Source organism: Eulemur rufifrons, chromosome 7 (genome assembly GCF_041146395.1).
Source record: "Eulemur rufifrons isolate Redbay chromosome 7, OSU_ERuf_1, whole genome shotgun sequence".
In the NCBI taxonomy this organism is placed as follows: domain Eukaryota; kingdom Metazoa; phylum Chordata; class Mammalia; order Primates; family Lemuridae; genus Eulemur; species Eulemur rufifrons.
The window spans coordinates 57,161,620-57,180,667 of record NC_090989.1 but is presented as its reverse complement, the minus strand read 5'-3'; the positions used below and the strand labels follow the sequence as shown (position 1 = coordinate 57,180,667).

General features: G+C 36.2%; 1 protein-coding gene and 1 pseudogene across 1 annotated transcript in view; one reads left to right on the top strand and one right to left on the bottom strand.

Moving 5' to 3' along the window:
- Positions 1–19,048, top strand: part of SPICE1 (spindle and centriole associated protein 1) — a 50,869-nt gene that overhangs the window by 22,266 nt on the left and 9,555 nt on the right. The window contains exons 8-13 of the mRNA XM_069472619.1: positions 6,417–6,556; positions 6,757–6,894; positions 7,256–7,521; positions 8,933–9,064; positions 13,063–13,213; positions 14,558–14,782. Coding sequence (XP_069328720.1) covers positions 6,417–6,556; positions 6,757–6,894; positions 7,256–7,521; positions 8,933–9,064; positions 13,063–13,213; positions 14,558–14,782 — 1,052 coding nt within the window. The remainder of the gene's footprint in view (positions 1–6,416; positions 6,557–6,756; positions 6,895–7,255; positions 7,522–8,932; positions 9,065–13,062; positions 13,214–14,557; positions 14,783–19,048) is intronic.
- On the bottom strand, positions 3,778–5,462 carry LOC138387730 (ATP synthase subunit beta, mitochondrial pseudogene; annotated as a pseudogene).

Here is a 19,048-nt window from a genome sequence, read left to right as displayed (position 1 = left end):
ATTAAATTTTTATTTAATAATTCTCCACTGGACACCTTATAATTTAGTCTTTATTTCTGAGGTTTTTTTGTTTTTTTTTTTGTTTTTCTCTTTTGGAGACTGAGTCTCGCTCTATTGCCTGGGCCAGAGTGCAGTGGTGTCTTCATAGCTCACTACAACCTCAAACTCCCAGGCTCAAGTGATTCTCTTGCCTCAGCCTCTCAAGTAGCTGGGACTACAGACACATGCCACCACGCCTGGCTAATTAAAAAAAAAAATTTTTTTCCCATAAAGACAGGGTCTTGTTATGTTGTCCAGGCTAGTCTTGAACTCCTGGCCTCAAGCAATCATTCCACCTCGGCCTCCCAAAGTGGGATTACAGGCATGAGCCACCTTTCCTGGCTGATAGTTTTTTTCTTTTTTTTTTTAAACTTCTTTCCTGAATTCAGTTCATTCTTGTTTTGTTTCTTCTTGGTGTTTGGCCATTTTTGTTCTTAATTTTGGAATTTCTGATTCAAGATTTATATACATACATCTCCAAATGCTTGTTCAACTATATTTAATTCCATTTGGAATACTGAGTTATAGTTTTCTTCTGCCCTCCCCTTTTTATGGTGTGTTCAGAGAGGAATTTTCAATAGCCAAATACTTCAATTAAAAATTTCTATTTTTGTCTTTGTATGATTGTAGACTGTTTTGGTCTATACATTTTTAGACAGGGTTGAGAGTTTGGGGTGGTTTATAAAATTCCTAGTTTTTTTTTTTTTTTTTGAGACAGTGTCTTACTCTGTTGCCCTGGCTAGAGTGCTGTAGAGTCAGCCTAGCTCACAGCAACCTCAAACTCCTGGGCTCAAGCGATCCTACTGCCTCAGCCTCCCGAGTAGCTGGGACTACAGGCACGTGCCACCATGCCCAGCTAATTTTTTCTGTATATCTTTTTAGTTGCCCAGATAATTTCTTTCCATTGTTTTTTTTTGTTATTGTTGTTTTGTTTTGTTTTTTAGTAGAGACAGGGTCTCACTCTTGGTCAGTCCGGTCTCGAACTCCTGAGCTCAAATGATCCTCCCGCCTCAGCCTCCCAGAGTGTTAGGATTATAGGCGTGGGCCACCGTGCCCGGCTGAGATTCCTGGTTCAAGAGCATGCTCTTTGGTCAATTATATTGAAGCACAGTTTATATATTTACAAAAAAAGTATTGTGAGTGAAAGTTAATTTATCCTCCAGTATTGTAGTTCTCTTTTGCCTTGAAAGACTCTTGCCTTTTTTCCCCTTTTCCACTCAGTCTCCAAAGTATACCTCTCCCCAAGAAATGATGCCTTTCCTGGACTACCACCTTGGATTCTACATTCTTTAAGGTTCCTTTTTCGTAGTGTTAGGTTCTCTCAGTGTTTTTGTTTTTGTTTTTTTGGGTTTTTTTTGGTGGTTATTATTTTTTAAGTACTTGTACCCTTAGAGTGGACTTTCTCTTTCTGGGGGTAATTTTTGTCACCATTAGGCTCTCAGCTTTCCTCTTGTCTGTGTAGTCATTTTGAATTGCTCCAACTCTCTGTAAAGACTTCTGGCAGGAGCTCAGGAAATATCTTTGTTGGAATTTGGTATTTATTTTTCTACTTACAGGTAATTCGAAGTTAGTAATAGTCTGTCTTCCGGTAATGTAGAAGGTGTGGCTTATGTGCTGTTTTATTGGCTCTTCTTAGCACTGTATAGTGTTTTGGAGGCGATGTAGAGTTTTTCAAATTTCGTGATCACCATTTTCTTATCAATACTTGGAATTATGTATCGTCTCTTAAGTACTTTTTCAGAATCAAAATAGAAGTAGTCTAATACAGAATTGCTTTTATTTGTTACATTTGTATCAAATTGTGTTTTTTATTTGATCGGTTAAGGTTAGTTTTATTTTGTTAGTTGTATGAACAGGTAGTTTGCAACTTTTGAATACCTTATGTCTCAAAATGTTACTTGTTAACTATTTGTCATGCCGTGTTGGAAGATGCATTAGGCTTGGAATCATGTGACTACACCTTTGGATATTTACAAGGTAGATAATCTGTGGGTTTTTATTTCCTCAGTTGTAAAATATGACCGGTAGAACATACAATTTCTAAGGTGCCTTCTGGTTTGAAAATTTCTATGAATATATGCTCTGTGAGCTCTAAATAGATTTCTTATGGAGATAATATTATACATTATAAATAAGTTTCTAATCCAATCCTTAAAAGCCTCTACTGGGTCACTGATTTTTCTGGGGATCAGTGCATTCAGAGGAAGGAGCAGTGATTGCTAGTGTTTTCCTCACTTTTTCCTTTGCCACTGTCTTACTCTGTAGACCTTTGTGAGTGAAAAAGAAAAGGTAGAATTTGTAAAGAAAAGGCAATGCTAGAGGCATCTATGGCAAAAAGGGAAGAAGTCCCAAGTGACAGCAACTGGATGACAAAATTTCTCTTTCCAGTAGGTTTGGGCAGCTCCTTTTGGGTGGGGTTCGTATGTAGGATATAAATTAGAGATGTTGATATTCCTTAGTTCTCTATGAAATAATGTCCTTAGAATACTATTTCAATGAATGCTGTCAGAAAATAGAATTGGTGCTGAGTGGTCATCAATGAAAATGAAAGGAGCTTGGATTTGAATCAATGCCCATTGTAAATTAAATGAATAAAATGAAATGAGTTCATTTCAGTAAATAAAATGAGTAGTCTGAAATGAATTCCAGATCTAAAGAAATTTATTGTTTTTGGATGGAGATAAATACTTTAATTACTTCCCCCACCCCTGTATTTTAAGAATAATATGCAGAAAATATTTTGAGCTTTTAAAATGGAAGTTGCCAAATAAATTTAAGGTGATATATTAGTTTCTGGGTTGCTGTAGCAAATTACCACAAGTTTGGTGGCTTGAACAACAGAAATTGATTCTTTCCCAGTTCTGGAGACCAGAAATCCAAAATCAGTTTCACGAGGCCTACGCCAGGGTATCAGCAGGGCTACACTACTCCAGAAGAGACTCTGCTCTAGAAGAGAATCTGCTCCCTGCCTCTTCCAGCTTCTGATATGTGTTGGCTTTCCTTGGCTTGTGGCTGCATCACTCCAATCTCTGACTCTGCTTTTACATCATCTTCTCCTCTGTGTGTGTGTCAGACTCTCTCTCTTCCTGTCTCTTATAAGAAGGTAGATAATTGTATTTAGGGCTGCCCAAGATAATCTCAAGATTCTTAATTACATCTGCAAAGATCCCCCTTTTTTGCCATATAATGTAATATTTACAGGTTCTAGGCATTAGGGCATGGGAATATCTTCAAGGGCTGTTATTTAGCCTATGGTTCTCCTAGTAGCCTTCAAAGATTCCCATTCCTAATTCTCAGCATCAGTTCAATAAAAATAAATAAATAAATAAATAAAATTGAAAAAATGCTTACATAAGTATCATCACCTCAAAAGTTCCAGATCTCATCATCTAAATGAGGTACGGGGTGTAAGATTCTGAATATGATCCATCCTGGTGCAAAATTCTTTTCTATCTCTGGTCCTGTGAAACTAAGAAACAAGTTATCTGCTTTCAAAATATGGTGATAGGACAGGTATATAGTAACAGTTATAGATGTTCTCGTTTTGTTTTTTATGTTTTTTTTTTTTTTTTCCTGAGTGGCATACATTATATCGGAAACCTTAAACACTCTTCAGACAAAGCATAATGTCTTTAGTCAAGACTCATGTGGTTTATACAGAAAACTGAAGCTTTTTGGATTAGGGGCAAGGAGAGGAACGGTATAGAGGATGAATGCTTAGTTTACCAGAAAGACCCCTCATGATGAATGCTTTTCAGCTAGCTTATATCAGCTTTGGCCATAGTGTTTTCAGTGGGTCTACCATGTAGAAGGCCTGTTCTGGGAGATGGTCATATTCACCTGCCAAGATCTGCTGGGATCGTTTGGTGATTTCCTTCGTGGGTACCAGCTTCTGCATACAACCTGTGAAGACCTCAGCAACCTGGAATGGCTGAGACAAGAAATACTGTATTTTTCCACGCTTGGGACACAGTCAGTTTGTCTTTCTCAGAAAGTTCATCCATACTCAGCATGGCAGTGATGTCCTGGCGGGATTTGTGGTCCTGCGGGATCTTTTGCATCCCACGGGCAACATCATAATGCTCATTGTCAACAATGTTGGGATCCATAATGTGAGAGGTGGAGTCTAGAGGATCCACAGCTGGATAGATGCCCAGCTCAGATATTGTGTGGGACAGCACAGTGGTAGCATCCAAATGGGCAAAGGTAGTGGCGGGGCAGTCAGGTTATCAGCAGGCACACAGAGAGCCTGTGCAGAGGTGAGAGATCCCTTCTTGGTGATGGTGATTCTTTTCTGCATGTCAGTGGCCAGAGTAGGCTGATAGCCCACAGCAGATGACACCATTGAGCCAGCCTGGGTGAAACAAAAGATGTTTTCAATAAGCAACAGTACATCTTGATGTTCTTGGTCTCTGAAGTATTTAGTCACTGTCAGTCTAGTTGGAGCTATGCAGACACAAGCACCAGGCAGTTCATTCATTTGACTGTACACCAGTGCTACCCTGGGTGTAGCATCTTTTAAGTTGATAGTACCAGACTCAGTCATTTCATTGTATAAATCATTGCTCTCTCACACGTCCTCTCACTAACACCAGCAAACAAAGAGTAACCACCATGGGCTCTGGCAACATTGTTAACTGCCTGATCATTAGTCTTGCCAACTCCAGTGCCACCAAGGAGCCCAATTTTGCCACCCTTGTCATGGGGAGCTAGCAACCCCATGACACTCTTGATACCATTCATCAGAATTTCCTGTTCAACACTCATTTCCATGAATTCAGGACCCTCAGCATGAATGGGAGCAAATAGTTTGGTTTTGATGGGAACTTTCTCATCAATAGGTTTTCTAGAGACATTCACGATTCTGCCCAAAGTCTCGGGACCAACAGGAGTTTTGATTGGTGCACTAGAATCCAGGATATTCTGGCCTCTAATTCAGCCTTCTGTACCATTCATAGCAATGGTCCTTACTGTGCTCTCACCCTGATGCTAGGCCACCTTGGAAACCAGCTTGGTCTCTTGCCTTGCACTTCCAGGGCATTTAGGATGGGTGATAGTGCCTCATCAAACTGGATGTCCACCACTGCACCAATGACTGCTGCGATGTACCCAGTGGTAGCACCTGCCTTTGGTAACTAGTCCCCTTTGAATGGTCTATGTCATAGAACTTTTGCTAAATAAACTTTTTAGCAACTAGTATTGTAATATGCTGTCCATAGGTTGCCTGAAAGCAACTCCTTTAGGCTGAAGTTTGTGGCCACTAAATAAGATTCATCCTTCCTCTTTTTCTTTTTTAAAACAGCTTTATTGATTTATGGTTTATTCACCATATAGTTTGCTCATTTAAAATGCAATACTTAGTGGTTTTTAGTATATTCAGAGTCATACAGTCATCACTCTTTAGTACAGAGTCATACAGTCATCACTATGATCAATTTTAGAATATTTTTATCACCCCAAAAAGAAACCCCATACTCCTTAGCTGTCAAGCCTCATTTCCTCCCAAATTCTTCCGCCTTTGGCAACTGCTAATCTATATTCTGTCTCTATAGATTTGCCTGTTCTGGACATTTCATATGTACATAGATCATGCAGTGTGCTGTATTTTGTGTCCAGTGTCTTTCACTTAGTATATTTTTAAGATTCATACATGTTGTGGCATACTGATAATATATTTCATCCCTTTTTAAGGCTGAATAATATTTCACCGTATAGCTATACCACATTTCACTTATCTGTTCATGAGCTGTGGATATTTGGATTGTTTCTACTTTTTGGCCCTCTCCCTCTTTTAAATCTCAATCCAAGTGAGATATAGACAGTTGAAGAAAAATATCAGCTTTAATCATGATAAAGATGTTTATGGCATAAGGCTTAGCTCTGTAACCTAAGGGTTTGCAAATACTAACCCCCTAAACTGCAGCCCTTCTTTATAATCCCTCTGCCTCCTCCCTGATGCACATGTGCAGAGTCTGCTTCATTAAGTTTACTTTAGTGATGAGCAGAGACTGCTCTGTGGACAGGCTCCTTCCTAGGAGAGTGAAACCAAAAGGGGCTGAGCCATATCTGCTTAATTATACTACTCTAGAGAAACAGAGGAGGATGGAGCCATACCACAAAACTGCAGAAAGGGCAAATGCTTCTACGTTAGGGGCCAGCGTAGGTACGAGACCGGAAGGCAGATGGAATGATTCTTTCTAATGCCAAAATGATAGGCATTTTTGCTATCTACCTATCATGTCAGTTAAAGCGAAAAGTATTTTTTCTTTGATGACAAATTATTAAAAGTTCTTTCAAATCAAACATGTAAGCAGTTGGACAGTTTAAACGATAGTACCTATTAATTCTAAAATAGCTTATTGTCCCATAATTTATAGGTTTCTCCATGAACTAAAGGAAGAGAATTCTGAGTTAATTAGTCAACTGTGGACTGATATTCAGCAGAAAATGGCGACACAGTCACAAACAACCCCTGTAGGAACTCCATCATCTGTTCTTTCATCAGGGGAACAAAGAGGTTTGTTCTCCTTTTGCAATATTTTTAGTAGCCTGCTTTGTTAGGTTCTTTCTTGAACACAGTAATTTTTAAAAGAATGTTATTTGAGTTTTAACTGTCTCAGCCTAATTGGCTAAAATACTAATGGCTCTATCAACTGAAATACTTTTTTTAAGAGGTTTATTTACTTGAGATACTTTTGGAAATATTGTTCCTTTTAGCTGCTCTGAATGCTACCAATGCTGTCAAGAGAATCCAAACCAGGCTGCAACCTGAAGAATCTACTGAGACTGTAGACTCAAGTTATGCTGTGGGACAAGTGCTAAACTCAAGGAAGCAAAAACAGCTATTAAATAAAGGTTCAGTCCCTTAATTTACAAAGCTAAATTATTAAATATGTAACTTGATACAGCTATCTTAATCTCTTAGTAAATGTTTCTTTCTTTAATCTCATCCAGTTGGATCCATTTAAGTAAGAGTTTGTTGAATGGTAACTAAGAAATGCCTCTTTTCATACATAACTCTGGAAAGATGGTTCTAGTGCATTCATTATAGATAGTGTAAATCTGGTTTAAATGGTATAGATTTTAACGACAAAAATGGTGATAACTTCTATAAAAATTTCTAATAAATTGTGAACAACAGTCAAAAAGTTTTTCTAGTAGTTTCTAGTTTTCATTTTTCCTGGTCTTGAAATAGAATAATTTCTGTCCTTAATAGTGAAAAGAAAACCAGATTTGCATGCTCCTTCCAAGCAGAAGAAAAGCATGTTACCAGGTAACAGAACCTCTACAGACTTACCGAGTAGCAATAACTGCAACTTGGATGTCCTCAAACACATGATACACGAAGTGGAACACGAAATGGAAGAATATGAGCAGTGGACAGGACGCGAGGTTAAAAGACTGCAGAACAGTCAGGGTCTTACAGGCTTCACCTTGTCGCTGGTGAGCTCCCTCTGCCGCCTGGTTCGGTACCTTAAAGAGGTAAGAGCATGAGGTAATTAGAGTCTTCTCTTTAGGCAGAAATGGGAGGGAGGGGTTCCTTTCCACTTAATTTATTGCAACCTCCAAATAAAGTACAAATTTGAATAGCTTTGCTTAACATACCTCTATTTTAGATTATCTGCATTAAAGTTTTACATTCTTAATATCCTTCTGCCGTTAGTTGATACATGCTCAGATAAATGATTTTGATTTTTATATCAGCTTTAGCAAATTATAATTAGTAAGGTAAATCTATAAAGATTATATCTTGTGCTAATAATTAATATGGCTATTTAAAATACAACTATTAACTGTGTCCTTATTCTATTGCTTTTCTCTGCTTCCTACTTCTATGTTAGTTTAGTTTGGGGAGTGGCATTGCCTATAATCTGTAGACTTGATAGGTGAAAAATTCTTCATGTTTTCTGTATGTCTAGTAACTTAGGTATGGCTTCATTATCTAAGTGGGAGGTGTTTTACTGTTGTGAAAATAATTTATAAGACAAGCAAGAATTGTTTCTTTAATTTTTTTGCAAAAAATAGTTCATCTTCACAATGCTGTAGTATTAGAGTTAGCTATTCATTTCATCTTTTAAAAAATCTGGTTAAACTGTTATTTATTGTATTTTTAAATCTGTTAAATATGACAAAAATGTTTAAGGAAACTTTATTATTTAAAAGAATAGATTCACCACCCTAATTCAGATATTTCAGTTTCTCTGGAGCTCTCTTTCTAAAATTGCTTTTAAATGAAAGATTTGTTTTATTATGAAAACTATTAAAGTCTTAACATTCTTTCACCCTTAACTCATGAATCTTCAGAAGTGTAGTTCTGGCTTTCAGAAAGTCTTATAGGCTTAGAAACGTGTAGCTTTTTAGTTAATCATTTGCTCTATAAAAACCTAAACGATTTGAACCTGTGGTCATTTATTTTTAGTTATATTCTAACAAGTTTCATTTTTGAATCAGAAATATAGTCATATGGTATGAAATTCTAAGATATAGGGTATACAATGAAACATCTAACTCTCATCCGTAACTTCTAGCTGACGTGTTTGCTTCCTCTTTGTACCCAACTATTATTACCAGGTACAAGTGTATTCTTCTAGAGATGATCTATGTATATTCAAACAATATGGATATATATATCCCGCCACTTTCTTTTATAAAAATTGTAGTTATTTAATTCTAGATACCATTTTTTTCATTTTATTCTATTTAAAAAAGGGAAGAACATAAAGTAGCACATTTTATTTAATATAATAAACCTTTAAATAAAAATTCTTAATTTCATTACTGTCACATAATATATGCTTCTTTATAAATATCTTCTTTGATGGCTTTCAATAGAAACTTTTAGTTTTCAACATGTGGTACTATTGGTGGAAGTTTATTTGATATTTTTCTGTAGAGTGAGCTCCAGCTACGTAAAGAAGTAGAAACAAGGCAGCAACTGGAACAAGTATTAGGTGATCATCGAGAGCTCATTGATGCTCTGACAGCTGAAATTCTTCTTCTTAGAGAAGAAAATACCACTACACAGGTACTCAAGTGAGAGCCCAGATTTTTCTGTATTTGGTAGTATAAAACTTTAAACATGTACGGGATTCTCTTGTAGTTGCCTCTGTTTTAGCTGTGCTGATGTGATTACTTGTTAACCTCATTATTATCATTAATGGTAACTGTTATTGAACATTTATTATCTTGGAGGTACTATAGTAGAACTTTGGACTACAAATAGCATATAGACTGTCTGCTGTCTTTAAGAAACTTATTTAGTGGGGAAGACAGAATCTACATTTAATTGATAACTACCAATATTACAGTAATTAATCCAAAATGTGAAACGAATGTTATGATAGCCCCTTTTACTTTCAAACGATAGTACATAGCCTTTGAGGAGCCCTTTTGTAGTTATGTCAGATGCCATTTACAGTTGTTTACAGTATCTTCATATTTGTTAGGTGAGTCTTCTTTGCCACTTGACTAATTTTTCCTTTTCTTTTTTTTGAAGACTTACACAGTACTCTTTCTAGAAAACCTATTGTTTCCATGCTGCATTAAGCATTCTTCTTTTGTGTACTTCTGATACTGTGTGGATATTGCCATTATTGCATTTACCAAATTATGTTATAATTATGTGTGTACTTGTCACTCAAACTGTGTGGTTTTTGAGTGCGTACAGTCTATTTTATTCATCTTTTTGTTTGCATGTAGTAATTACTATTACTTTTATTGATACCAGAAGAGAGTAGAAGAACAATAATTAGAAGATAAATTGTGTTTATGTCAATAGACATCATATGTAAGATGTGTAATTTTTAAAAATTGATAATATAATTCACATACGATGAAGTCCACTCTTTAAAGTAATAATTCAATGTTTTTAGTATATTCAGAGTTGTGTACCAGCACCACTATCTAAATCCAGAACACTTCCCTCACCCCAAAAAGAAACCCTACCCATTAGAAGTCACTCTGTATTCTCCCCTCTCCCAGCCCTTAGCAATCACTAATCTACTTTCTGTCTCTGTGAATTTGCCTGATATAGACATTTCATAGAAATAGAATCATGCAATATGTGGTCTTTTGTGTCTGGCTTCTTTCACTTTGCATAATTTTTTTCAGTTTCATCTATGCTGTAGCATGTATCAGTACTTCATTCCCTTGTATTGCCTAATAATATTCTATCATATGGACATACCATCTTTTATTAATCCATTCATCAGTTAATGAACATATGGTTATTCCCACTTTCTGCCTATTGTGAATAATGCTGCTATGAACATTCATGTGCATGTTTTTGTATGAACAAATGTTTTCAATTCTTCTGAGATGCGCAGTTTTACAATGTACTGATTTATTCAACAAATCTTTATTGAACACTTATTGAGGGCCTTCCATTGTTCTGGGCGCAGGAAATACAGTAGTGAACAAAATATAGAAATCCTTGCCCTCATGGAGCTTACATTCTAAATAAATCATTTAAAAAAAGCAAAGTTTATGGTAAATTAGATGATGATATGTACTTTGAAGAAAACTAAAGCAAGTAGAAGGCAGAAGAAGTGCCTAGGATGGGGTGGGATGCAATTATAAATGGAATGGCCCGTGACTGTCTGAGGAAGTGACATTTGAGCAAAGACCTGGAAGAGGTGAGGGAGCGAGCGTGCAGGTAGCTGAGAGAAGAGCAGTCTGGGCAGAGAAAAGGCAAATGCAAAGGTCTTAAGGTGGAAGCATGGCTGGTGGGCTCATCCAGGAGATCAGTGTGGTGGGAGTAGAGTATGGGGAAGAGAGAGCAGAAAGAGGCAGGATCAGATAAACTAGATCACATAGGGCTTTGCATGCTAGTTAAGGACTTGGGTTTTTACACTGAGTGAGGTGGGAAACCACTGAAGAGAATAGATGGGATCTGACTTGGGTTTTAAGAGGATCACTTTGGGCTACTATGTTGAGACTAGGTTGGAGATTGCTGCCTTTTTTCAAGTCTTAGTGCCCTTAGTGTCTCATGACACCCCTAGGCCACAAGAAATACTTACCAGTTCCATTTATTAAGTAAAGTACAAACAACTGTGTTCTAACAACTGAGTAGCTGTTTGAGAAAAGGTAATGCTTTATTGTAAATAACCACAATTATTTACTAATGGAATGTGTATACCTTTTGAACACTGTACTTCTTCTCAAAGCTTGGAATCATGCTGGACATTGTCATTCTTATTTCCTGTTCCACATTCATTTTCATCCAGAACTTGTTTTTTTTTTTTTAGCATAGCACAGCTGAAAACCCAGCCACAAGAAGATTTGACATTAGCAAAAGGAACGTAATGCAGTCTAATGTTGAAACTGTGAACTGCCTCAAGCTAATAGTTCACCAGTGTCTGATAGATGTTGAGCATCTCTGTTTCCCTTGAAAATTTAAAATGTCCTCTGGTGCCCCTATGAGTTCGCTATGGTACCCTGAGGCATATAGTTTGGGAACCTCAGCATATAGTTTGGGAACAGTTTAGGACTAGAGTAGGTAGCCAGACACAAAAGCAGAGCATTATATGTAGAAGTTACTGGAATAATTCAGGTTATATATGTCAGCTTGGTCTAGGGTGGAAGTGGGAGAGGGTATGAAATAAAAGTGATCAAATTCTCAATATGTTTTGAAGGCTGACCAATGGAGTCTGCTAATGGATTGGATGTGAGGTGGAGGAGAGACTACTAGAGAAGAGTCAAGAGTGATTCCAAAGTTTTGGACTGAATAATTAAAAGGATGAAGTTGCTATTATGAGGTGGTGAAGGCTTCAGGAGGAGTTGGTTTTATATATCTTAAGATTGAGAAGTCTGTTTGAGTTCTAGATGGAGATGTTGAGTAGGCTACTGGATATATGAGTAAAATTTTGGAAAAATTTGGGCTGGTGGTATAAAAATGTTTAGTGAACTTCATTTAGCAGTATTGTTAGTAATATTTTTGATCTGGCCACACCTGATTTTTATCAGATATCTATATATCTCTAAATATTCTCTCTCTCTCTCTCTCTCTCTCTCAGATAATAGTTTGTCACAAGCTGTCATCCTTGGCTTCTTTTACTTTTCCAAGTTCTCAGCAATTTACAAAACTCTCCTTTTCTTCCTTCTACCTGCCATCCTCTCTGCTTCTAAGAACCACTTGTATAACACTAATACATCACTTAAGAAAGTGTGCATTATGTGGTTGTAATCAAACCTGATGCTTTCAGATGACCTACGTACATCTTCAGTGTGGAAAAGATTAGGAACAAAACACATTCACCTAAACTGGGCATTCTAGTTGATTTTGAAGTGTAAGAATGGAATTCCAAACAACACATTCAGCTATTTGACAGAAAGTAAATCTATGGCTATGGTATTTTGTGAATGATCTTTTAAATAAGAGAAAACTTTGTGTAATATTAAAATATATATATACACAGTATATGAGATATATACCTATATACATAGACAAATATGAGAATATGTATACATATATAAAATAGTGCTATCTCTCTCTCATACATGTGCATAAAATACAAAGTTATAATCATATTGCATACAAAATTTTGTGCTTTTCTTTTTTCTCTTGACATTATCTCACATGTATTACCATAAATCTTTATAGTGTTCATGCTTATCAGCTTAAATGCCTAAGTAATATTCTGTTGAGTTTCCTCCACTACATGTATCTGTGTCTCTCTGGATAACTTGAGAGTTACTTGAAATCATCAATATGAAGAGGTTTTGTAAATTGAAAGCCCTATAAAAAAAGGTTAATTCTTATTGTTATAGGAGAGTATTTATTAATTACAATTCTATGATTTACTTAACCATTTCTTTACCAGGGGATCTTTAGAATATTTATAAATATAAATAGCATTGTTTTAGAATTTGAATGAAAGTCTCAAATTCCTGGAGTATTTAAAATAATGATATTATACACACACACACACACACACACACACACGCTTTGTATGGTTTACTTTTTAGGTGATGGTTTGATGTTTGATATGCCAGCAATATTATTTCACTTCTTTTCCTCTCTAGGCGAGACTTCATCAGTACATGGTCACAACAGATGAGCAACTTATATCACTTACACATGCCATTAAGAACTGTCCTGTGATAAATAATAGCAGACAAGAAAGTCAGGCATCAGAAAGGGGAGCCACAGGTAGAAGAATTATGGAAAGTCCAGGTGAGTATGGTTTTATTATTCCAGACTCATTAAACTACTTAATGGCCTTAGAGTAACCAACCAACCAATGAGCATAGATGGAGTAGGCTCTTTATGCATACACAGTATTATAACTACTGCAGTTGCACTACTTTTCCAGCTAATATTGGTTGCCTGCTCTATGCCGAGTATCTTTTAAGTCTAACATGTATTATCTCATTTAATCCTTATCATAGTTCCATGAGAAAGATATTGTTATCCCCATGATTGTTATCCTCAGAAGAAACTGAGGCTTAGAGAGGGTTGATAATTTAGCAAAGTCACACAGGTAAAAAGTGGCAGAACTGGACATCTAGACCAATGAGACTTTAGTGCTAGTACTTTTAATTATAGCACCCCGATTCAGAAGAGATGGTTTTGGAAAGAAAAAAAAAAATACTAGGTTTTAGAAATTTATAACTTTTGTTCATGTGTGATAATGTTTTGAAATTCTTTCCATACCCTGTGTGCCATCATGTACTATCAGCTGAATAAAGACATGTAGGCTTTTTCATGTTTTTTACTTTTAAGTAAGGCTTTGATGAGTATCTGTGTGGAAAGTGTTTTATATATTTAGAATGGTTTTCTGAGGATGGATTCTAAGAAGTAGCTGACCAAAATTTAACTTGCATGAGGTAAACTTAATGACTAATGGTGGGTCTCTGTCTTCTGGTAGAGTCTTGCTATTAATATCTCAATCAAGGAATATGTCAGTGCTTTACTATTATTTGAGTTAAGCTTCACTACCATGAAAGTTTTACTTATAGATGAGAAGGGCTGGGCGTGAGTGTATTGTAAGGTTATTGTTAATTCTTATTATTGCCTGTGGAAAGAATCAGAAAGATTTATGTAGGTGAAACCAGTTTGGCATCTTCCTGAGACTTAGCTCTTATAATCCTTTTAAAATAATATGGAATGTGACTATACTCTGATAATGCACAGCCTGTGAAATTACCTTGTTTTGTCATGAGCCTTGTATATGGAGGTCAGTGCATTGCTATGCCCTACTTTTGCCATTTTGTTACTTGTCATGATCATTAGAAAGCTATCCACAACAAATAACGAAAAATTCTAGAGTACCAGGTAAGATTTTTTAGGAGTCCCTAAGTGGCTTTGCTTTTACAGCTTTGAGGCCCTTAGTGCCTTTCTCAAAAGTAGCAACCTCTTCCCGGTTGCTGGCAAAGGAAGATATAGTCTAGAAAGTGAAGGCTTTATGGGCCATGTAGATTTTGCCCTGTACTGAAATGTGTTTAAGAATAAATACCCCAAATGTGCCCATTGTTCCTTTTTGTTCCTTAAATACTAAAATCCTCTCATCTTCTTCAGAAGGTCCAGTTGTAAATGCTAATGTCTCCGTGCCATTGATGTTCAGAGGGGAAGAAGTGGTTGAATTCCCACAGGAAGAGCTGCCTGTTAAACTGTCTCAGGTGCCAAACCCCACAGATAGCGTGAATCTGGCCAATAGTTTCCCAGCACATATTTTTGAGCCAGCTGTGTTGTTAACACCACCCAGGCAGAAGAGCAACTCAGAATTCTCTCCTCTGCAGGATGGTAAGCAGGCTTCTTCTAAAGTTACATGGAAGTTGTTTTTCATTCTTCATTTATGTAATGCAGTGTGCTTACTGTTAATCTGAAAAACAGAATTGAAAAAGACACTGATTACTGCCCATAGCCTTTAAGCTGAAGGAAGAATTTTCAGGGTGGTTTATATTACTTGTGTTATAACTATGGTGAATTGTGACATTGAATTGATTCCATTGTATAATATATCTGTTCCATTAAACATTGTAAATATTAAATTCAGATCAAAGGATCACAGTCCTTGGCATTAAGATGCAGACTAAGGGGAAGTCCCTTTGTCCTTGTGGTCCAGGGGTATATGAAGGAGTAAGAAACAAGAGATTATACTCCAGAGAATAATGAAAGTTGGATCAAGGAAAGGGAAGAACTGTGACTTTAAGGATTTTGTAAGTCACATTATATTAACCTCTTTCTCATTAAAAGTTTTCAGGTCAATCAGTTGAGGAATTTTATAATGAAAGTTGATGGACAATTAAAAATAGCTTTAGAGTTACTTTTGCAGCCACATGTAGTGTTTTGTATGAAAATGTTAAAAATGTATTACTAATCCTTAGCTCAAAGTTTCTTAACTTGGGGTTCATGAATGGTCTTCAGAAGTTCCATGGACTGCTTCATTGTTGGGAAAATCAAATTTATTTGTCATATGTGCATTTTCTTCTAGAGCTATTGCTTTTATTTCATTTTTAAAAGAGTTCTTCAGTCAAAAAAAGTTGAGACTCACTACCTTACACTCTTCTCCAAAGTGTTTTGAAAAGTATTATTCAACCTTGATTTGCCTGAATTTTTGTCTCTGAAAAGACTTTTATATTCTTATGTAGAGGAACAGAAAAATAAATTTTATTGTCATTGGGACATACAAATTTTGTCATATATTTCTGTACTTTGACGTATGTTTCCAATAGAGAACATGAGGAGGCAATATGGGTTAAAGAAAATGACAAATCCCTGCTGTTAAAGAATTTGTTTTGGTATTTATAACGTGAATGTAGCATCTGTCAGATCAGTGTGGCGCAGTGGTGACAGTGCCAGGCTGAGAGTTAGAAGTGCTGGCATCTTGGCCCCGTCTCTCAGTGACTAGCTGTGAGGCATGAGGCTCAGACACTTAACTTTTCTGGACCTCAGTTTTTCTATTTCTAAAATGAGAGGATTTTTCTTTATTTTTAATGTTCCTTCCAGCTCTGTGATTCAGTGTTTCCTCTTCAGGGGGCTGGCGAGTGTTATTAACTCTGGCTAGATTAAGGAAGTATAATTTCAATTCTGAATTCACAAGGGTGGCATCAGTCCAAGACTGGACAGGGAAATGCTGGGCAGATGTCCTCACAGAAGTATTTTTTGTGTAAGGTTATGGTGGCCTTTGTACAAGGTTGTAGTTTTTACAGTCTTTTGTGATAATTGTTATCAGGCATATATACACGAGAACACTTCCTTCATGGTCTTCTCAGGCTCCATTTACCAAAGTTTGACAAAAGTGACTCCATTTTGATTCTGACAACTTTTACAGCACCCACAGGGTCTCCTTCTCCTCCCCTACCTCTAGGCCTATTCCCAAGGCAATCATTTTTATCCCAATTTGATTTTCTTTATCTGGTAGTTATCTTTGTAATCAACATAAAATATTTTTACATCTCTTTTCTTGAGATATCAACTTTGCACAGTAATTATAGATTCTGTCCCTTAGAAAGAAGAGGGTATAATTCACATCAACACCTACCTCTTTTCTCTAATTTGGGCTAATTATATTTTTATTTTTAATTTTTCTATCGCTCATCTTTATAACTTTAAATACTTTGTATTTATTCTTCATTAACTTTAGTCAGTATCTATTGATTTCCACTGTGTGAGAGTATGAGCTCCTCTTGACTTCCTTCTATGTCTCCTGTTTTCTACCTCCCACTTCAGTCAGCTATACCTTTTCTTTCACATTATTAAATTTGATTGCACTAACATTCTTCCATTGCCACAGTTATGTTTCTGTGTTTTGTATATATGGATACTGAAAAATAAAAACAAATAAATAAGTATTACATTTTCTTCCTGAGTTCATTGTTACTGCCAATCCTTGTGCCAACAAAGGAGAAAGTCCTTATTATGAAGATCAAGATGAATTCTTACTTCATCAGTTGCTTAGAACCTTTTAGTTGCTCTATAGTTATATTGTGACTTTCTTGTTCAGTTTTTGCTTTGCCTAGACTTTGAAATTGCTTTTACCCTCTTGCTGACAAAAGAATGATGTGCTTTCACCATATCTTCAAGTCTTTTAGTCATACTTCCTATAGTGTGGAATCTGCTTTCATCCCAGGGACACCTACCGAAAGCCCTTCAAACCTGCTGCAGCCTTGACTGCTCCCTGGGCCTTCCCCATAGCTCTCATGCTGGAACTTGGTATCATCACACTCTTGGGTTGGATCAGCTGTTTCCTGAATTTCATTTCCTCTTTTTTGGTTTTCTTTCTCAATTTTCTGACAGAAATAATCAGAAAGAGTGTGTACAGGGTAAACTTTGAGTTCTTGAAAATCTGGAAGTGTTTTTATTTTTCCCTTATACTTGATTGATAATGTGGCTAAAGAGTTCTAGGCCAATAGTCCTTTTTCCTGATAAAGATACTGTTCCATTGATTTCTAATATCCAGCATTCTGTTGAGAGATCTGATATCATATCTAACTTTTATTTCTTTGTATTTTTTCTCTGTGAAAGCTTTTACGATCCCTTTATTTTAATGTTGAAATTGTACAAGGTGTATCTAAATATATTTTTTTCCCTTCTTGCACAGTGAGGCACCAGTTAGACCTTTCAGTCTGAAGACATGTGGCTTTCTTGAGTTTTGGGAAATTATATGTTGACCTTCAGAAGTATTTTCTCATGTATTTAGCCTTATAGCTTCCTTCTTAATATTCTGGAAGATTTTTTTCACTTTATACTCAAGCCTCTCTTTTGGATTTTTAAAAATTCCATCAATTATATTTTTAATTTCTAAGCAAGAGCCCTTTCTTGTTGTCTGATTGTCCCTTTTTCATTGATACTTATTAAATGAATGCAATATCTTCCAGAAGCTCTCTTCTGAGGATACCAGTTAGAATTTTGTTACATTCTCTTCTGTACCTGAATTTTCTTTCCTTCTTGGTCAGTTCTGTTTACCTGTCTTGCCTTTTTTTCTTTTGTGCTGCTGGTTTTCCTCATATGTTTCATGATCCTGTATTGTCCATTTATATTTAAGAATAAATAAGTTGAATATTACAGGTAGCTGGTTTAAATTTTCTCTTCTGTGTTTTAGATTGGTCTAGGTCTGTTTTCTCAATAGGCTTTCCCTTACATAGTTGCTTTGTGTACATAGACATGATATTTTAACTATAGGCTTCCTTTTAGAGTGTGCAAGTCAGATCTAGCCATTCAGTTGGGGCTGCCACATTTACTCTCCACATCCCTAATTTTTGCTTAGAAGGATGGGTCAGGGAAGTAGTGACCAATACAGCTTAACTGGCATAACTGTATAGTAGACAAACTTTCAAGCAATTCCCCAGGTTTCAGTCCTGCTTCTCACTTTCTTCCTCTATACCTATAAGCCAGCTTTCTGGCTGCAGCCTTTTCAGGTTCCCCTGAAAGACTAGTTTTCACTTGTTTCCTTGTATTAATAACATATACATATTCTGGACGATGGCTTCATTCTTTCACATTCTTCCCATCTACTCTCAGCCTTCCAGAAATTTGTTGGAATATTTTATTTGCAAATGATGCTATTCCAAGACCATTCTGTTTACTGATTATGGATTTATTTACTCTTTTTTTTTTTTTGTCCTTTTTTTTTTTTATTTTTATTTTTTTTTCAATTTAATGTTACAGAATCAAAGAGTCTAACAGTATATCTTGTTAGATACAGGGATTTATTTACTCTTATACTTCCTTGCTGTCAATGACAGAAGGTGAAATAAATGTATGCTCAGTCTGTAATTTTCAATTGGAAGCATCCCTCCTCTCAGTTCACTCCCAGTTAGGTCATTCTACCTAAACCACTCTTGCAAAGGGCTCCAGTGGCCTCCATGTTACTAAATCCAGTGTACACTTTTTTGTCCTTATAATTCTAGATCTTATGATAATATTATGCACAGTTAACCACTTTTTTTCTGTTTCATGGATACCACATGAGTGTAAATATTTTTTCAGCTGCTCCATTTCAGTCTGCTTAGCAGTTTTCCCCACCTTTTACCTGATCCTAAATGTTGAGTTCCTCGTGTCTTGGTT